Source organism: Pituophis catenifer, unplaced genomic scaffold, assembly GCF_029215685.1.
Source record: "Pituophis catenifer annectens isolate HBS135680 unplaced genomic scaffold, rPitCat1.0.hap2 SCAF_16, whole genome shotgun sequence".
Classification (NCBI taxonomy): Eukaryota; Metazoa; Chordata; class Lepidosauria; order Squamata; family Colubridae; genus Pituophis; species Pituophis catenifer.
Window position 1 is genome coordinate 1502059 of NW_027256896.1, and position 20851 is coordinate 1522909.

Sequence of the window (20851 nt, forward strand, 5' to 3'; positions counted from 1 at the left end):
TAATGGGAGGGGAGTGTCTTGCTCCCTCGGAAAGAGTTCGTAATCTTGGCGTCCTCCTTGATTCACGGCTGTCTTTAGTGGACCATCTAACAGCCATGACAAGAGGGGCATTCGCACAGGTTCGCCTGGTGCGCCAGTTACGACCCTTTCTAGACAGGGACGCCCTCTGTACGGTCACTCACGCTCTCATCATCTCTCGGTTGGATTACTGCAATGCCCTCTACATTTATTTTATTTATTTATTTATTTATTAAATTTTTATACCGCCCCCTCTCCCGAAGGACTCGGGGCGGTGAACAGCCAAAATTAAAAACACACAATACAAATATTAAAATGCATTAAAACAGAATTAAATTATCTTAGGCTTCTCCAATTTAAAACCCCGTTACCCATAAAATTCACCAATTAAAAATCTTAACATGGGGCTGCCCTTGGGGTGTACCCGGAGGCTCCAACTGGTCCAGAATGCGGCTGCGCGAGTAGTTACGGGTGCGTCCCGCTACTCCCACATAACACCGCTATTGCGCAAGCTGCACTGGTCGTGGAGGACCAGTGGTCCTCCGGATCTGCTTCAAGGTGCTGGTACTTACCTATAAAGCCCTTCATGGCTTGGGCCCGGGGAATCTGCAGGATCACCTCCTACCGGCCTCCCACCGCCCAGTGCACTCACATAGGGCTGCCCTCCTCTGAGTCCCCTCGGCTAGACAGTGTCGGCTGGCGGTCCCCAGGATGAGGGCATTCTCTGTGGTCGCACCGACCCTCTGGAATGGGTTGCCCACCGAGCTCCAGACGGCCCCCGCACCTTCCACGCCAACCTAAAGATTTGGCTTTTTCACCAACTTCCCTGATCTGTGTGGATTTTAACTTGGGGATTGGGGATTTTAAATTGGTTTTAATATTATTTAACTCTTATTTATTGTCGGGTTGTTTTTATTGTTGTGAGCCGCCCCGAGTCCTGCGGGAGAAGGGTGGCATATAAATCTGACAAAATAAATAAATAAATAAATAATGGGGAAAGGACTTCAAGATGGGTGGAGGTTCCCAAGGAAATGTATTAAAAGCATAATTGCAAGCCATGAAGGAAAAATGGAGGACAATTTGAGACAAGGGAGCTTCACAGATTGTTGAAAACAAAGATTGTTGGGTGGCTGTGGTAACTCCCAGAGTTTTGGTCAGGGAAGATGAAGCTCTGATTGAGTTGAGCTCAATGAACAATGTTCAGAACAACCTAAAAGGCTTGTCTGGGTATTTTCAACACCAAAGGAAAAAGAAAGAAAATGGAAACCAGCAATTTAGTGGCAGGGGAAAATGGTAAAAGAATTTAAAAGTGGGGGTCAACCTATTTTCCAAAGCACCAGAAGGCAGGAAAAGAAACAATAAATGGAAACTAATCAAGGAAAGAAGCAGCCTGGAACTAAGGAGAAATTAATCAGTGGAACAGCTTGTCTTCAAAAGTTGTGGGTGCTCCATCACTGGAGGCTTTTAAGAAGAGACTGGATAGCCACTTGTCTGGATTGTATAAGGTCTCCTACTTTAGCAGTGGGTTGGACTAAAAACCTCCAAGGTCCTTTCCAATTCTTTATTCTGTTACCAAAAATAATGTGCTTCACCTGGAAATTGTCAGTCTTTCTTTATTGCAACCCTTAGCCTGCCCAAAGCAAAGATAACAGGAGACATTAAGCGAGACCCAAGTTTACAATAAGTGGCAGGTGGCAAAAGCATGATTTCAAAACAAATGTAGCCTCAAAATCGAATGGTGGTGATAAAACAGAAGGTTTAACTAAAAGGAAAAGCTTCACTGGAAATACAAGTGGTTCTGCTCAATTAAAAAATAAATTGGTCCTATGGCTATTTCATAATCCAGCAGATTATGCTGCTCACAGGCAGGTGATAAATTTTTAACTAATTTTAACTAACTTTAAATTGACTTTGATGTTTATGTAATTGTTTTTTGTTCCTTCTTGTAAGCCGCCCTGAGTCCTTCGGGAGAAGGGCAGCATATAAATTACATAAATAAATAAATAAATAAATAAATAAATAAATAAATAAATAAATACACGATTAAAAACCAACAGAAACAAAAGGGGACAATGACATAATAATTTCAAGGGTGCCTGCAGACAATCTAAATGAATTCCTACAGCAACAGCCACACTGAATATGTACAGATGTATAGCAACAGCTACGACATTTAATGGGAATTTTTTCTGATCATAATCCAGTGACTGGTATTTAAAAAGAAATATAGAATATAGAGGTGGAGATTAAATGAGACTCTGCTATAAGCAATCAAGAACTGTAAAAAAGAGTTTGGTATGCAAATAAAGTATTCTTGAGAGGACAATTTATATTACAGAATACTAAATTGAAGAAACAGACAAAAGATTAAAAAGACATAAGTAAAAGAAAATGATTTAAAATATCACCTGGAAGGAAAAGTATTTTGAAACAAACATTTGCAATGCCAGTCGATTAAAGTAGGGAAAGGGACAAGGACCAAGCTGATCATCTGCATCTGATTACAAATGCTTTGAAAATGGACGGCTGCAACCTTTGCAAATAACAGTGAAGCCTGTTTTTGGAAAACAGTTTGATACCAGAAATTGGAAAGGATCAAATTCTGCTTTCATTCATAAAGAAGGGCAAGTTTCTATTTTACCAAAAAAATGACCAGTCAATTTCTTCATTGCATTAGAACTACAAAGTATTTAGGATGGTCTTAGCTAAAAGAATGAAGGATTTTGTACATGAAGATCAATGTGGCTTTTTGCCTCAAAGACAGCTGAGGGGCAATATAAAAATATTCTTAACATACTAGAATATAATCAATGTATGCAACAATCAATACAAGCTGTGTTGATATTTCTTGCTGTGGAAAAATCATTTGCCAATTTGAATTGGGTTTTTTTGTTTAAAATTTCTTGAAACAATGGATTTTGAAGATAATTTTATCAAATGAGTAAAACTGATACATAACTCACAAACAGTACAAATAGTAGTTAATGGTAACTCAACCTTGTGAGATACACAAAAGAACAAGAAGAGCTTTCACAGCTGTTGTTCAGTTTGGATTTGGAAGTTCTTAAGAGAGAAAGAGAGAGAGAGAGAGAGAGAGAGAGAGAGAGAGAGAGAGAGAGAGAGAGAATGTAAAAGGAAAGAATAACTGGGGTGAAAGTGAAAAAGTAGTTATATAAACTTTTGCAGACAGTTTGGTGTTAATAGTTGAAAATTTCTTGGAGGGAATAGATATATTATTGGAAAAACTGAAAGAATTTGATAAACTGGTTGGAATTAAAATTAATGAAGAAAAAACTAAAATCTTAGCAAAAAATACGAGGATGGAAAATCAAAATGTACTGATAGGAAAGCCACTGAGAGCCACTGAGGCCACTTGGAAGTTAATCTGTGCCCTCAGCGTCCCCTTTATCAGAGTGGAAATGGGGATGGGACCTTCCTGGAAGTTGTAAGGACTGTGTTCTTACAAAACAGTCCTTTCAGCACTTCCACCCCCTATTTCCACTCTGATACAGGTGACGCTGAGGGCAGAGAGTGAGAAACCAAGATGAAATATAAAATTCTGCAGAGGGTTAAAACTACCCAATCTTAAATTATGTTTGCAGCCTATTGTTTGGTTTGGATGAAGGATCTCTTACATGAGTCTCTGGCCTCAGGAGGAAACAGATTTCACCAGGAAGGACCAGGTTTCTACTCAGGTACTAGACCAGGATTGTGTTAGAAGTGCAGGTGGCTCAGAGGTGGCTAAAAGGAGCAGGAAAGGGCTGCAAGGGAGCACCATGTCAATCCAGAGGTACAGAAACGCAGATATTTTCCTTCAGAGCTCCAAGGCATTTGAAGGCACCATGTCTGTTGCACAAATGCTGCTTCCCAGGATCCCATGCGCTTCTTGCACCAAGAGGAAGACGATGGCGTGAAGTGCATGGCCAAGGCTCGGGCAAGGACTGAAAGTTAAAGGGGGCAAGGCTAGGATGTCTGGGGTCAGAATGCAAGATGGATGGCCCCACCTCAGACAGATGGGTTCAGTGGATTCCTCTTCAGCCCATAATATTTCTACATTTCTTGCCTGAGACAGGATGAGGAATTGCCGCAATCTAGTGCTCCTCTAGTTCCTGATTTTGCGTGCAAACTCATTTCTGCATTCTTCTACAGTGTTTCTTGTGAGATGAAGGCGATTTAGCATATCATGAGATTTTTAAGCTCAGGATTCCATCTTCAGAGCCTGGCCTCGTCAAGCCCTGCATTTCCACAGGTGGGAGAAAAAGGCTGGCTTTATAGGCAGCTTTGCAGGACTGGTGATCTCCACATGGTCTCCCCTCCTTCCTTTATCCCATTGTTTCTAATGGACAGCATTTTATGTGTTCACCAAAACTCTTGTCTTCCGTTACTTGTGTGTTTCCAGACTTGGCTGGCTACTATTGTAGCAGTGCAAATTCTGGTGCCAAAGAACTATAAATTGGCGTTTTAAAAGTATCGTATTGCTTCCTTTAGCAAAACGTTGCTGTTTCTGTCTTATTATTAGCCTAACATATCTAAAATGTTTAGTAATTAGTTAATTATTCTTAGGCTATAATTCCTCGGTTTCTGGTTGTATACTGTAGACAAGATTGCATTTTTTATAATACAATTAAGTCAATAGATTAAGTCCAATCCCTTTTCCCTGAAGGTATCTAATAAATTAAGGAAAAATTAATCAACCTGAATGGGAACAATCTAACCCTGCCCCCTCAAGAAAAAGGTGTTAATTAGCCTTGGAAAAAATCTTTGCTGAATTATACACTGTAGAAAAATCTCCTTTTTAATCTTGCTTCCAGCTAACTGCAGTATTATAACATCTACTTAGAAATAGAAAGACTGCTTAGACCTTCCCCTAGGAAGCCACTGCTGAAGGGTTGATGATGGCTGCACAATTCAGAATAGTTGTAACACTGCAAACGCTCAGGAAGTTCCTCCATGTCCCAAGGTTGTTCTGCCCTGGGAACCTGACAGGCAGCTTCCCCACAGCAAAAGTGGCCTTCAGCACACTCACCATTGAGCCATTCACATGTAGCACTCCACTCACTCCAGGGTTCCGTCCAGTATTTCAACTTATAGCGCACACTCGCTTCGTAGGTGGAGTCTGAACGGAGCTTGTCCGCGAAGATCATATGACGGGATGAGTCCTCTGGAACAATGATTATCTGGGAAGAGAAAAACACATGTCAGCACGCGCGCGCACACACACACACACAGAACAGCAACAGCAAGTGAGGGAGATCACTTTGAGGGAAATAGGCAAGACCTGTTAGCTTGGCAAAGAGGGCTGAAACATTCCTTAAGTCTTGGGAAGCAAGACAACATTTGGAAGAAGCTGAGATAGACCCTTCCTGATCCACTGGGATTCAAGAAGGGAGGGAGATCGAGCCCAATCAGACCACAAGATTGTCAATCAAAGCAGCCTTTGTTTTCCTCTGGAATTGATCCCCTGGGCTGATCTCTCTTAGGGGACTCACACACAATGCATAGCCTGAATCCTTTCTACTTCTCCTAAATGCTGAGCAGGCCAAGGAAAGGGCCACAAACATGGTAAGCTCTTTTGGAAGACAGCTGCTGAAGCTGTGGGGCCTTAGCCAGGGGCGGAAGAAGGGAAGGTCCTGTTGGCTTCTAGGATCTGGCCGATAATGGAATTTAATGCACGTGCCTTATTATTTTGTACATTTTTATCATTTATGAATTTTAAACATTTTCTTAGCTTTTAAAAATGTTCTGAAAAATTTCCCAGCTCCGTCTCCTGCCCGTGTTATTGCCCGTGTTCATAATACGCCACTGAATAGCAGGGCAATCCTTAGCCCATGTAGACATTTGAAGAACAATTTGACAACAGAAAAAGTTGCCTGAGGCATCCTACCTTGAAATGCCTGAGCCTGCTTTCTTTTCAAAGGACAGACTGTCTCTGGCCGAAGGTGTTGGGCTCTGACCTAATTTAGAAGCAGGTGAACTTTCCCTTTCAGGTGCCCCCAAAGAAGAATAGATTACCTATAAACTCCTACTGGCTCAGGGTTAAATTTACAGAAAGTCCAGCTATCCTCTTATGAGGCTGAGGGAGCAATTCAAAGTGATACGATGTTCCGCTTCCAAGCCATCAAATCAGCCTTCCTCACCCACAGAAAGGGAGAGCGGGACCCCTTACCTGTTCGGTATGGTTTTTGGGCCAATAGGCAACCTCGTATTTCGCTGCAATGTTTTGAAGTGGGTTCGAGTCATTGTAATCCCTCTTCCAGGTAAGGATGAAAGTGCGGTCCTTCTTATTCTTCTCAACCCTCAGGTTAATCAGGGGCCTGGGCTTCACTGTGATTGTGAAGAAGCAGAGGAGGACACTGAGACAGGCCGAGGCATCTGGGGAAGGAAAACCCTGCAGGCAGGGCACTGGGTGGGGCCAGGAGGACAATTCAAAGCCTCTCTGTATCTTCTCTCTTTCTTCCACTTTAGGGACTTTGGTCCTAGTGTTGGAGGAAGCCCCAGGGTGGCTCCCGTCCTCTCTGTCATTTAGACTCCCACCCACCCCCCTCCATTCAACTGAGAACTCTTCAAGCAGAAGAGAAAGGAGGCTTGAGATATCAACCGTTAGGATATCACCACAGAATTCTTTGGGATCTTTGTCTGGGAAACAAACACAAGCACCATTCTGGAAGCAGAGCCAAGGGAGGAACTGACGGGCATTTTCTACTAATGCACAGTCTTGCAAATGAATTTTCCCTATCTCCTTTTCCCTACTCAGTATGTCCATCATGCCAACAGATGCCCCTTTTGCCACCTAAAACCAAAATTGCTGTGGTTTAGGATGGTCCTGGGGTGGAAAGAGGTTTGCATGAAAAGCCAAGGGTATCTCACCAACTGAGTCCATATCCAAGCTCTCGTTGCTCCAGACCTTGGCATTGTTCTCTGTCCTGGTCAGCGATATGTTATACTTGACTCTTCTGAAATTGTCTGCTAGAATCACGCAAACACACCAGGGGGCACTCCTGTGGCCCTGCACTTTTTTCAGAGGGCACTCCCGTGGATTCCTGGAAAAATGGCAAGAGAGAGCACACAAACCTTTCTTCATTTCTGCACAGCCAGAGATGGTCTGCAAAGTGCCGAATACCTTCGCGCTGCCTGGGCTGCATAGACGCTTCCGTCCATGAAGGGAGCAGCAGCTCCCAACCTTGGGGGCCAGAGGGCAAGGCATGCTATGCAGGCCCACAAAAGAGACCGTGAGAGAAATTCTGCTCCTGAGACACATTTCTCCCTCTTCACGTTTGGAAGCCAAGGATTTGTGCCTGACCATTGCAGGTGTTGCTGATTACAGGCGATGTTGGGGCACAGCAGATCTTGTCCAGTCCACAAGAAGGATCAGGCTTGGAAATGCCACCAAATATCAGGATCTTATTATTGTATGTGGTGGACTTGTCCAAAAGCTAAAGATTATTGGAGCAGAATTAAGATATGGATAGAAGAAATGACTCAACAACATATTGATTTAAAATTGAATTGTTCCTACTGAGTATCCTACCAGAGAAAATTAGTAAAGAAAATGTATACTTGATTATACATATAATAACTGCAGCAAGAATAATATTTGCACAAAGATGGAAAGCAGAAAAAATCCCTTTAGAAGGGAAAGTAATTAGAAAAAGATTAGAAAAGAGATTAATAGATTAATGATTAAAGAGAAAGAGGATACGGAATATTTTAAGATATGGGGGAAATTTTATGATTGGATAGAAAAGAGATATAAAGAATTTGATAAGCAAACAGGAGAAAATTACATTAAATATATGTATTTTGGAGAAAATATTGAAATAGAGAAATGGGATTTATTTATTTTTTTTAAAACTTTTTTTTATTTTTTTCAGACACACATAAAATACATAATTTCTGAAACAGAGTATTGACCGAGTCAAAATTCATACAGCTTATTTTCTCCATATTTACTATATATACTCCAATTTCTGCCAATATTCTACGTCCCCCTCCTTTTAAAATAAATATTACCATCCGCCCTCACCTCCTTATCTTCAGCACAACTCCTTTTTTCAAGAAGGAAACAGCAGCAGCATAACAGAGTTGGAAGGGACCCCTCCCCCCCCCGTCCCTCCCTACTAGATTCAACAAGCTGAGTGGCTCTAATTTATTCAAGGCCTCTGTCCACTCTACTGGTTTTTGTGACCAGAGCCCATTCATGTCTGCTGAACAAGACAGGCGCTGGCTCTCTCTCTGACTACAAACAGCTTCGCCTATAAAAGATCTTGCAAAGCCTTCCCAGGACCAGGGCCGGATTTAGATGAAAAGAGGCCCTAGGCTATTCACTTATGAGGCTCTTTCACCTATAGTGAAAGGGTAATTTTAATTTTGCTAACAATCTGAATGTAGGCCCCTCTTGATCTTGAGGCCCTAGGCTGAAGCCTAGTTAGCCTATAGGAAAATCCGGCCCTGCCCAGGACTCATTTCCCTGGGTTAACCACCCAGGCGCTCTCTGGAAGGGCTCCACTGGGCCAACGTGAAGATGCCGGGAAGGGGACTGTCTCCTCAGGGCTACCACAGTACCTTACAACCCTACCAAAAAGCTAATTTGGCTCTGCCAATGGGAGAGCTAAACATCTCATGAAGGAACTAAAATTCTGCCAGAAGAAACAAGAAGCAACATTACAACACCAAGCAAGTTGGATGGACACAATTGCAGCCATGATATGTGCATCACTGGAAAACCTGAAGAAACAGGTTGGGGACAGATGATCTAGCTATGTTGTCTGAAGTCATGGCCCTCTCTTGAGGACACGTAAGCATCATGACGAGAGAATGCTGGACAATGATCCTGTCGATGGCCCAAATCAGCTCCCTGTGGCAGAGTGAGGACAGATGGAGGAAGTTGCATAGCTACTCCAAGGAGTTGATTGACCACCTGGTTCCCCAGTCCCTGAAACTATGAGAGTCCCTGCTTTATAACTGATCCCACACCTCCTACCCTTGAACGGAGGACTGTTGTGTCCCTCAACACAACACACAGCTTTGCTAATACTTACTCTGCAAAAAAAAGTCTCTGGTAGAGTACTTTAAACTCTGCGGTGCAGTTGGTGATGGCATCCACCTTCCAGCGACAAACCAATGTAGTGACATAATCGTTGTAGCAGTCTACCTGGACATCCTTTGAAGACGCAACTAGGAAAGTACAAAAGAATAGTTACTTGGCGAAGCTGATACATTCAGACAAATAGTCTGGCACAGCTCAAGGCGTTTCCCCAAAACTCTGCAGCAGAATGAACCTTTGCAGAAAAGTTGACCTCCTTGGTCTCTTGGAGCAGAAGCGAAAGAATCCTAGGGAACATTTCTTGGATTGGATGACATCGCTCTACGGTTGGGTTTCCTCGGCTGAAGGAGCAGGCGGGACCCTTCCTTGGCCTGCGTAACTTTCTTTGGCTGGATATAAGCCAAGCAGCAGCCTGGTTGTAGTCCAGTTCCTGGTTATACATACCACATCTTATAAACATGGGGCTGTGATCTATGTTACTGCCCGGCTCTTCTCCGGAGCAGGGCTTTCTCCGACAATGGCTGGTCCTGGTTTTGATGCAGGTGGGTCTGCTCACGTCACGGATGGTGGGCAAAAGGTAGCTGCTTATGCCACCCCTTTTTCTGTCAAGGAAGAGGGGGAGCCTCTTCCTCTTCACCTCAGCCCAGTGATCCCCTCCTCCTGCTTGTCAAATAGCCCGAGCCAAAAGGGTGGATGGCACCCACACCCTCACATGGGACAATATGTTATCGTTAGGAGAAAATAACTGTAGCAGTAGTTAACACAGAGAATGCCTGTCTCCAAAAGCCCCAGAGAGGCTTTCTGGGCACCATCACGTTTTAATGGGTTGATGGTGAATTTATCTAGAAAACGTGACCTAGTAACTATGTAGGAAGCTACGCCCTACAGCATATAGTAGTAGACGTAATATAGTGTATGGAAATCAAGGGCCCTTGATTTCTGGGGTAGGTTGAGAATCTCCTGGTAGAAAGGCAACTGTGTGGACATATTGTTCTAAAAATATTGTTGTCAAATCTAGGAGTGTATTAATTATAAAATATAAAAATATAAAAAATTATAAAAAATAAAATATGTACACTGAGAGCATATGCACCACAGACAAGTTCCTTGTGTGTCCAATCACACTTGGCCAATAAAGAATCCTATCCTATCCTATCCTATCCTATCCTATCCTATCCTATCCTATCCTATCCTATCCTATCCTATCCTATCCTATCCTATCCCATCCCATCCCATCCTAATTCTATTCTATTCTAATTTTATTCTATTTCATTCCGTATTTTCTATTCTATTCTATTCTATTCTATTCTATTCTATTCTATTCTATTCTATTCTATTCTATTCTATTCTATTCTATTCTATTCTATCCTATCCTATCCTATCCTATCCTATCCCATTCCGTTCTGTATTTTCTATCCTATCCTATCCTATCCTATCCTATCCTATCCTATCCTATCCTATCCTATCCGCTGAAAACATTCACAATATTTCTATAGAAGAAGAAGCAGCAGCAGCTTTCCATGCCTTCATTCTACACAACATCAGGTTGAGGACGGGAGCAGCAGAACATCCTTTGATTAATGGCCTCAGCGTCACAAAGGGAATACAAAAATTATTAATGGACTCATCTTGTTCTATGTGAGTTAATCCACATAATTTGTGATACTGAAGGCTCCCCAGAGTTACTTGGTTGAGTTTGTGGTTAAAGAAATTGAATAATAAATAACCATATTGAAAATAGCAAGCTGATCCAATTTAGTGGCAATACCTACTGAAAAGAGTTGCAACATCAACAATAACAACCCAAACATACCTCTGATACATAACTGAGGATTTCAACGGAAGAACCAGAAGGAAAACGATCTGGCAACAGCAACAGGCAAAGAGGGGCTCAGATGCAGCCCCCCCATTTAAAGGCTGCATCTCCTCTGATGTAAAAAGCAGCCCCAACATTCCAGTTTTTCTTCTCTATGGCCACAGTTCCACCAAATGGACCACAGGCTGTAGTGACCCCCTAGAAGATCTCTCTTGGGATGAACCCACCACCACAAACAACTCAGCAACATCCTTATTCTGGCAAACTCAGCCAAATTTTGAAGCCCCTCAGCTTCTGGGGTACATACTGGACTATCAGGTCAGATTCACATCAATACTAGACATCAATACTATCACAACGAAAGACAGTCAACGTTGATGAGCTGAATAGTCTTGGTTAGCTGTTTCTCCCCCCCCCCCCAAGAGTGATTTCAAGGAAGATGCAAGTCATCAATGTGTGTAGCTGAATATTTCAGATTTCCTTGACCTGACACCTCCTGATGAATGATCGAAGAAGGTCTATTACAATCCACCCTGGCCAGCTTCCTTTCCCGCTCTTCTACATGAATGACTAATCGTGTAACTCTCTGTGTATTAACTTGGAATCTAGCAGGATGGAGGGACAAGATTTGCCTGTATTTCTGTCCAGTTCTGGCCCGGTTGTGATAAAAAGGACCTGGCTGAGCATATTTCAAGACCTGGCTTTAAGACCTGGATCAACGGCATGGAAAGTGAAAGGCTGAGTGATAGGCGATTGTCCATACGGATCAGGGAAGAACCAGGATGGGAAGTCAGAGACATGATCATAGGTGGGGGAAGTCCTCCGAAGATGCCGTGCTGAGCTCTTGGATTTGAACGGAAGCAATTAGGAACAACCCAAAATGATTCTTGGACAAATGTGGATCTACATGGAAAGAGAAATCTGGAAAATTGCAATTTTCAGTAGTCAGAAGTCAGGTCTCCATCTTTTCCTTTCAGTTGCTTGTTTGTTTGTTTGAAGAATGCCTGGGTTTTAACTGCACATTTTGACATTTCCTTTTTCCTTTTGATTTTTCCTTTTAAATGTTAATTGACTGGCTGAATGGTGTTTTATTATAATACCTTGCTGGATATTAAAATTAATTTTTTTGTGTTTTCTTTTACTGCTTTATTTGCTGTTTCAAGTCACTTTTACTTTCTCCGTGTGGAAGTTGATGGCAATTCCCTGGGTACTGAAAGTAATCTGATCTGATTTACATTTGTATTTTCATTATAGGGATTTCACTTTTATTAATTTTTAAAAGCTCTGGTCTTATTTTTTAAATTGTTGATGGAAATTTCCCTGTTTTTTCTACTTATTTTTATTGTGGGAAAGATTATCTCAATGCTCTCCAAGGTTATTTTGTTATGGTGCTTCCCCTGTTCCTTGTTTATGTTTGGCTCTAAAGGAAGGGTCTGGGAATATATCAAAAATGCACACAATGCACAACATAAGGATAAAGACCTTTGGAAAGCCCTTGAAAAAATGCTTTTCAACTTACAAGTTTGAATTGAAAATTTAGATTAAACATTTGATAAAATAACAATGGTTTTAAATCAACCCAAGGATGATATTCAGATGTAAGGAACAGCAGTTAAACAGATTTACAATCAGATGACTGGAATCTAATTTGTTGCTGGCATATTTGAAGGAGGTGGCGGTGTCTGGTCCGAAAATGGCCGGCTGATTGGAGAAGACTGAAAGGGGCAGGGATTCTAAAGACTCAAAGTGGACAGAACTGATGAGCGATGAACTGGATGTTTCTAACTAAACTAAACCAGCCGGCGGTACCTGAACATACTTGTAAGTGGATCATAAGCTTCCTAACAGACAGGAAGCAGCAGGTGAAGCTAAGCAGAATCACATCAGATACCTGCACAATTAGCACAGGAGCCCCCCAGGCTGTGTGCTCTCTCCACTTTTCTTCTCTCTCTATACCAATGACTGCATCTCTAACGATCCATCTGTTAAACTACTGAAGTTTGCAGATGACACAACAGTGATCGGTCTCATTCAAGACAACGATGAATCCGCATACAGAGGGGAGGTTGAACAACTAGCCTCGTGGTGCAACCAGAACAATTTGGAACTGAACACACTCAAAACCGTAGAAATGGTGGTAGACTTTAGGAGAAACCCTCCCATACTACTAGACAACACAGTAACAACAGTAGAGACCTTCAAATTTCTAGGTTCTATCATATCTCAAGACCTAAAATGGACACCTAACATCAAAAACGTCATCAAAAAAGCACAACAAAGAATGTTCTTTCTGCGCCAACTCAGGAAGCTCAAACTGCCCAAAGAGCTGCTGATCCAGTTATTGAGTCATCTGCACCCCTATAACTGTCTGGTTTGATTCCACAACCCAACAAGACAGACACAGACTTCAGAGGATAATTAGAACTGCAGGAAAAAAAAAAACAATTACTACCAACCTGCCTTCCATTGAGGACCTGTATACTGCAGAGTCAAAAAGAGGGCTGTGAAAATATTTACAGACCCCTTGCATCCTGGACATAAACTGTTTCAACTCTGACCCTCAAAACGATGGTATAGAGCACTGCACACCAGAACAACTAGACACAAGGACAGTTTTTTCCCAAACGCCATCACTCTGCTAAACAAATAATTCCCTCAACACTGTCAAACTTATTCACTAAGTCTACATTACTATTAATCTTCCCTTCGTTCCTATCACCATCTCCTCCCACTTACAACTGTAACTTGTTGATGTATCCTTACGATGTACAGTTTCCTAATATGATTCGATTACTTATTTGTACCCTATGACTATGACTAGTTACTAAGTCTGCATTACTATTAAACTTCTCATCATTCCTATCACCCATCTCCTCCCACTTATGACTGTATGACTGTAACCTTGTTGCTGGTATCCTTAAGATTTATATTGACTGTTTCCCTATGACTATCATTAAGTGTTGTACCTTATGATTCTTGACAAATGTATCTTCTCTTTTTATGTACATTGAGAGCATATGCACCAAAGACAAATTCCTTGTGTGTCCAATCACACTTGGCCAATAAAGAATTCTATTCTATTCTAATCTAAGATTGATGGGGATTGGGAAACGGATTGGTTATATCTAATTGGAGAACAAATGTTAAGAGACCTTTCAACCTGTAGATGATTTTTTTTTTGAACAGCAAATGCTGTGGCAATACCTACAACAGAGACTTATAAGATTTTGGGGACTGAGATCCAAGTGAAAAAACCCAGTTAAAGTTTTAAGGAAAAGCCTTATTAAGAATCAGTCGAGGATATTTGATCCTGGATGGACGAGAGAAAGTGGTAGATTATGGTGGGTTAGAAGCCGTTGTGGACTTTCTACGAGCGAAATACAATAATAGGGCTCTGAAGTTTAACTGTTGTTTTGACCTGTTATGTTTTTTTCAATATACCGTATTTTTTGAATATAAGATGCACCTTTTTCCTCCCTAAAAGGGAGTGAAAATTTATACACCGAATGTAGCCCTGCCCACCTACTGGCCCCCATCCTTTGGCCTCTGCCTCCCAGCAATTTACCTCCTTGCAGCAAGAAGAAACAGGTCCTTTCAGCTTCAGCACAGCCTAATTAGCACAAGTTGATTGGATTGGCCTCCCGACTCTCAGCTGTTTTGCGCAGGCCTCTGCTGCTTGCTGCAAGGAGGTAAATTGCTGGGGGCAGATTTTTTTTTTCTTGTGCTTATCAAGCTATGCTGAAAATGAAAATGAAAATAAAGCAGGATGTTTGCTGAAAGGAGGCAAAATTGCTGGGAGGCTGAGGCAGATTTCTTTTTCTTGTTTTCCTCACCAAAAAAGGTAGGTGCATCTTATAGTCCGGTGCATCTTATACTCTGAAAAATATGGTATATTGTGGGTAATTGTCAGGTCAAATGGGTTAAGTAAACTTGTAGAAGTTCATTAACTGTGCGGCTTCGTTTCGTGGGGTTGGGGGAACTATTATTCTTGCAATATATCAATATTTGACTGGGGGGACAATTTGTTTGTATGTTTGTTTTTCTTTTTATAGACATAGTTTTGTCGTGTCTAGTTTTGCTTTATTTTGTATTTTCTTTTTCTATCCTTTTTTGGAGTTGTATTTTAATGTTTTGAATAAAAAATAATAATAAAAAATAAATGATCATAGGTGCTTCATCTTTTTTGCTCAGCTGTCAATTTCCAGTTCAAGGTTGTAGGACAGGTGTAGAAAGTCTTACCCAGAGAAAGTCCATTTTGTTGAAAAACCCTTCCTCTTGCTCTCAAGATGTTTTCCTTTTGGGCCTCACATCCATGTCCTAAAATCCTTGGGAGACTACGTGACAGTCTTATCAAAGAACTTGAACCAGGCGGGCAGTTAATACAGGTTAACTGCCCCTTTCCTGCTGCAGATAGTTTTGAGTTTTGCATACTTCCTTACCAGCCCCACCAGTGACGGACAAAGGCCGAGGGCTGTCCTGCTTTAGTCAGGAGCCCACCTTCTGGGAGGGGCAGCCTCTGCCAGGGGTGTGAATCCTTTGCGGCTTGTTGCCTGCTGCTTGCTAATGATCAAAGGCATATAAAAGCTAAGTTGCGCCCCCCCCCCCCTTTGTACTGTACAGAAGAAACAGGTTGCAATTTTCTGCATTGTCCAATAATTGACAACTTTGCACCAGGGAAAAACAATCCCAGCATTGGCCAGGCCAATATAGAGTTTGCTTCTGGGATTGAATGTTTATACACTTCCACAAACGTCTGTTTATTATTCTCCAGGTCTCTGGGTGAATTTGCAACAAACCTTGGCAGAGGTCACCTCACATACTGCAATGCGAGGCTGGGCCTCCTGCACAAGTTTATCTGAGGTCATTAACTTTCCCGAATAATTCCACTCCCTGTTCCTGCCACGGCCTTTTAGGGAGCTGCAAAGGAATGCTGCTGATATGTTGTTAAACCAGGAGTGCCAGTGGAACCTGCAAATTGTAGGCAAGATTCTTGTAGGCAAGAATCAAAACATTGCTTTCCCCTTTACTCTCCATCAAGACACATCAAGGAACCCTTTAGCGTGAGACTGTATTTGTCTCCTAAATCAGTGTTTCTCAACCTTGGCAGTTTGAAGATGTGTGGATTTCAACTTCCAGAATGAATCCTTGGACAAGACGTGGGAGCTGAAGTCCACACACCTTCAAGTTTTCAAGGTTGAGAAACACTGTCCTAAACAGGAACATTGTCTTTTCTGCTTTATGAACCAGAGGACAGGGACCGCCAAGCAGCTGCCGTCAACGTCTCTGCACACTCAGACCAACCCCCTTCTCAAATGGGGTCTTGCTTAGCTTAGAGCTTCGCAGGAAGAAGCGTATCGTGGCCCAGAGTGGAAGCCATGGCTTTGATGTTGCCCTGACTGGTAGACACTCTCTCTTCACCTTGCAAAATGTTTTTATTTATTTATTTATTTTTCGTATTTCTGAACCACCCATCTCCCTCAAAGAGGATCTTTGGGTGGTATACAATAAAATGTCAAAATATAAAACAGTGTACATAAAAGGTAAACGCTTTAAGAGGAGGCAAGACATTAAAATTAGTCAAAAGACAAGGGAGGGTTTAGGGGATTAAGCAGCCCCATGGCTGAAAGCTCCCCTAGCCCCCCCTGCAAGGCCACAGACGAGGGGTGTCAAACTCAAGGCCCAGGGCCCAGATCCTGTAGGGTGCTTAGATATGGCCTGCAGGGCTGCCCTGGAAACTGCGATGGACCAGCCGACAGTGCCTCTGCCAGCGAAAAGGGAGCTCAGGAGGGCTGCATGCGGCCCTCCTAAGCTCCATTTTTACTGGCAGAGAGTTGCAGGAGGCTGTCTCAGCTGAAAACAGAGCTCAGGAGGCGCCCCCGACATGTGACATAGAGCTGGCCATGCCTGCCCTAACCATGCCCCCCCCCCAAGGTCAAACACAACCCTGATGCAACCCTCAATGAAATTGAGTTTGACAACCCTGCCGTAGAGGCAGGTCTCAACTCCTTTTCAGAAGGCCAGTAGACCGAGGGCATGTCCCATCTCTGGTGGGCTGGTGGTGCGGGGTGTGTGTGTGTGTGTGTGTGTGTGTGTGTGGAGAGCAATCTTCTACAGGTGAGGGCAACAACAGAGACCAATGACGTTTCAGGCCTGTATCAGGGCTTGAAGAGTCTGGATCATCCATTTCCTCCAAGATCCTCTGGAGTGCAATGCTACCATCCTCTTGGTCACCTTCCCTTTTTAGGGAAGGGACTGGACAAATGATGTCCAGAATGTTGGGGCCAGCAGTAGCCTCTTAAGTGGGGAGCAGCACCTCTTTAAAGAAGCTGGGAACACCCCCTCCAACAAGGGTGAATTCCTTGGACCCATCCCAGGTACCTTAAGCAGCCAGGAGCAACATGGATGGAATGCGCCAGTGGTGACGTTTGCATTCCAAAGGATCCCGTCCACTTCCTCAGCTCCAAAAGAATCAAACCCTTCCCAGATAACTGGACAAGTCTCCCTGGGCATCTCCACAGGCATGTCTGGCTTGCATCATGTTTGGTATTCAAGTGGGAATGAATCTGAGCGATTTTATCCTCCAGATGCCTGGGAAATTCCTCCGCACAGCCCTGTAGTAGGTGTCTGGGTCACCCCTTCCAAGAAGAGTCCATGTGACCCTAAACAAGGCCGCTGGGTGCCAGTCTGCAGATGCAACGAGAGCCCAGTGGTATTGACGCTTGGCTGCTCTTACCACCACAAAGTAAACCTTAATAGTGGCCTTAACCCCTGTTTGGTCGAGTTCCTTCTTCCTTTTCCTCCAGCACCACGCCAGGCATCTCTTGACCCTTTCCAGCTCCCTCATGGGAACCATATGGAGTGATGGGCCAGGAGAGGCCACATCATGCCTAAGACTCCGCCTGACTCCCTATGCCAGGCAGCCACCAAGGTCTCAGCAGGACCATATAGTAGATTGGCAGCGATTTACCCCAGTTGCCTCTGAAACCCAGTTGGGTTCATCAGTTGCTGGGGTGGAGGAATCCAGAACCTGAACTCCTCTCTTTAACCAAGAAGAAGCAGAAGGATCTGTGGTGCACCACCTGAAGACATTGCACATATCCTGTTTGGCTGCAAACGGCATTCTGCTGAAAGGACCGTTTGCTTAGAGCTCTTTTAAAACCTAAAAGACAGTGAGACACTTATTTCCTCTTACATTTCTTCCAGGGAACAAACACGCACATCGCTAGCAAGACTGCCATTTTTGTATCATCACAGTCAAAGAAGATAAAAGACAAAGGTGGTGTCCTAAGAGAGATTGGGTTGAATGCTGCATTTATTATGAACATGCCCTTCTCTTTTCTCTGTATTAGTTTTAGAGTTTTTTTATATGCTCAGACGACTAATTAATAAAACCTGCTGATTTAATTCTGAATTCAGACATTCAGTCTTTCTTTGGTCAGGGTGAGGATTTCACTGCAGGTGGGCTGAACTTTCCAATTTACCACTGGGTGGTCATTCTAACTCCAAGTCCCAGTCAGGGTAACCTCTTTCTGGAGGGTCCCACTGGGTTCCCTCCCTCCCTCCCTCCTATCCTGCCTTTATTATTATTTTTACAAAAAATCAGTCAAAGCAGTGAACAACATGCCTTCCATTTTCCCCACCACAACAGGCTACGACCCAGGCATGAAAAGGATTGGGCTGAGGAACTGTGTCCCCACAAAAAGCTGACTTTGGGGGAAATTTTAACTTTGAAAAACGCACTCGGGCAGAATTTGCAGTTATTTTGCAATAACATAGCTACTTTCACAATTACCAATTACAATATAAATCTATATATATAAAAGCAAAAACCACTCATGCCGTAATCACAAAATCTCCAGAACCGTAAAGCCTACAAACTTGAAATTTGCCACGTATGTTCCTTTTGGCTTCTAGCTGCTCACTAAGAAAGGATTTTTCAAAATGACCATCAGAGCATTAGTATTTCCCATATTATTATTAACACGCTCTGATGATAAGGAGTTCTACTCCCCCTCCCCACCTGTTCCAAATGGAAAATACAAGCAGAGGAGAGGAGTTTCACTTTCAGTTTCACTTTCACAGCAGCAAAGGGGATAGGATTGGGGAGGCTTCTGTGCTGCAAGCCTGAGAAAGAGAAGGGGATAGCATAGGCTTCTGTGGAGCAAGGCTGATGGAGAGAAGGGGATGGGATAGGGGAGCCATCTGTGGGGCAAGGCTGAGGGAGAGAAGGGGGATAGGATAGGAGATATTTCTGTGGGGCAAGGCTGAGGGAGAGAAGGGGAGAGGAGAGGCCGATCGTAACTACTCATTAATTTTCAAGCTGTGTTGATTTATCAAGCCCCATCACACAGTTTCATAGTGAAGCACGGGTATCTATTTTTGAAACTTTTGCAGTTTTTTTTTTAAAAAGTCCAAGTCTGATTCATCTTAGACTTGGTCCAGATTACTTCTACTAGTTTAGAAGGATTTGGAGAAACTAAATGTAACTTGTGGTGTAGTAACCCTTTTTAATACAGGTGACTCTCACTTAGTAACTGCACTGAGACCAGCGACTGTCACTGAGTGAAGTGAAAAGTCACATGACTGCCGTTCATCCGATCCAGTTGCGGTGATTAAGCAAATGACTGTGGGTTGTTAAGCACAATGTCACATGACCGCCACCTGCGGTTTCCCGCCAGCTTCCCCACTGACTTTGCTAGTCAGAAGTCAGCTGTGTAGGTTGCAAATGGTGATCATGTAAATATGGGACAATGCATCGCTTGTAATGAGGGCTGATGGCCAAGCGCCCAAGTTGTGATCATGTGACTGTGGTGACAACACAACAGCCACAATGTCAAGGACTTGGGTCAAGTCTCCTTATTCAGGGCATGTTTGTTTGAACTGTTTGCTGAATGAGCAGTCAGAGAGCCAGGACTGCCTGTAGTAGAAGGAAACTAATGAAACCAGAATAGCAAACTGGAACCTCTTGTAGTAAACCAGTAAAGAATTGCTTTGAGCAACACGAAACTGTTTTTCCATGCTCTTAAAACAAGGTTAGTATTTGGCTCTGTCCAAAATTTGAATATCATAGTAGAATGTTTCTAAGGCATCTACTGCGAATTTAAGCTGAACGTGTTCCTCCTGGCTGTATTCTCCGAATCTGACATGGATCAAGACAACATGGAGATTGGCTAACAAAATTAAAGAATTCCTCACTGTTTGAAAGTGAGGGTGTTGTTGTTGTTGTTGTTTTGCCTGAAGGGCCCAGAGGAAGACTTTGGAACAGGAGAGTCAACATTCGAAGTTCTGCTTCTAAGTAATTTTCCAGGCTTCCCCTTCCTCCTTTTTTATTACTGGGAGTATAACATCTGAAGTTAACCCTCTTGAATTAATGCTGGTCTGTTTCTTGACTGTTCAGCACTAAACTGACATAAGAGGAACGCCAACGCCTCTTCATGCCAGGCGTCCAAATGCGGGAGGGCCCCGTTTCTGGCTTCTCGGGCTCGAGCGCGGCGCCCCTTGCAAAGGCCGCTCTCGGCAGTTAACAAAACGACCGTCGGAATCCCGGCCGAGCAGAAGCCGACCCCCGACAGGGCTCCGCCGGCCTTCCCCTCCAGGCCACCCTGGCCGCAAAGCGGGGCAGCCGACGGGCGAGGGCCGGGCCTTTGCCTACCCTTTCTCCTCCACAGGCGCCCGCGCGCTCCCCGCACCGCCACGGTCAGGCAGTGCCGCCGCCGCCGCCGCCTCTTCCCAGGCTGACGAGGGGAGGGGAGGCGAGGGGCCGAGCTGTCGGGCCGTTGCGCCCTCTCGCCCCACCCGCCGCCGGGACTCACGGTGCCACAGGAGGCAGAGCAGCCCCGCCGCCGCCGCCACGCTCCGCCACGAACCCATCGCCGCTCGGGACGCGCCGTCGGTCCTCGCCGCTGGCGCGGGCAGCCGCCCCGAACCCCGCCGGCCGCGGCTTCCCAGAAGCGACCGTGGGCGTCCCGCTCCCT

At 43.8% G+C, this 20851-nt stretch overlaps 1 protein-coding gene across 1 annotated transcript; it reads right to left on the minus strand.

Annotated features, from left to right (window-relative positions):
* Positions 1 to 7892: 7892 nt before the first annotated feature.
* Positions 7893 to 20851, minus strand: IL4R (interleukin 4 receptor). Its single transcript, XM_070955015.1, has 3 exons — positions 20690 to 20851; positions 9057 to 9192; positions 7893 to 8872 (listed from the first exon to the last, which is right to left on the minus strand). Exons 1-3 carry the CDS (start codon positions 20745 to 20747, stop codon positions 8731 to 8733), a joined length of 336 nt encoding a protein of 111 aa, XP_070811116.1. The 5' UTR covers positions 20748 to 20851; the 3' UTR covers positions 7893 to 8730.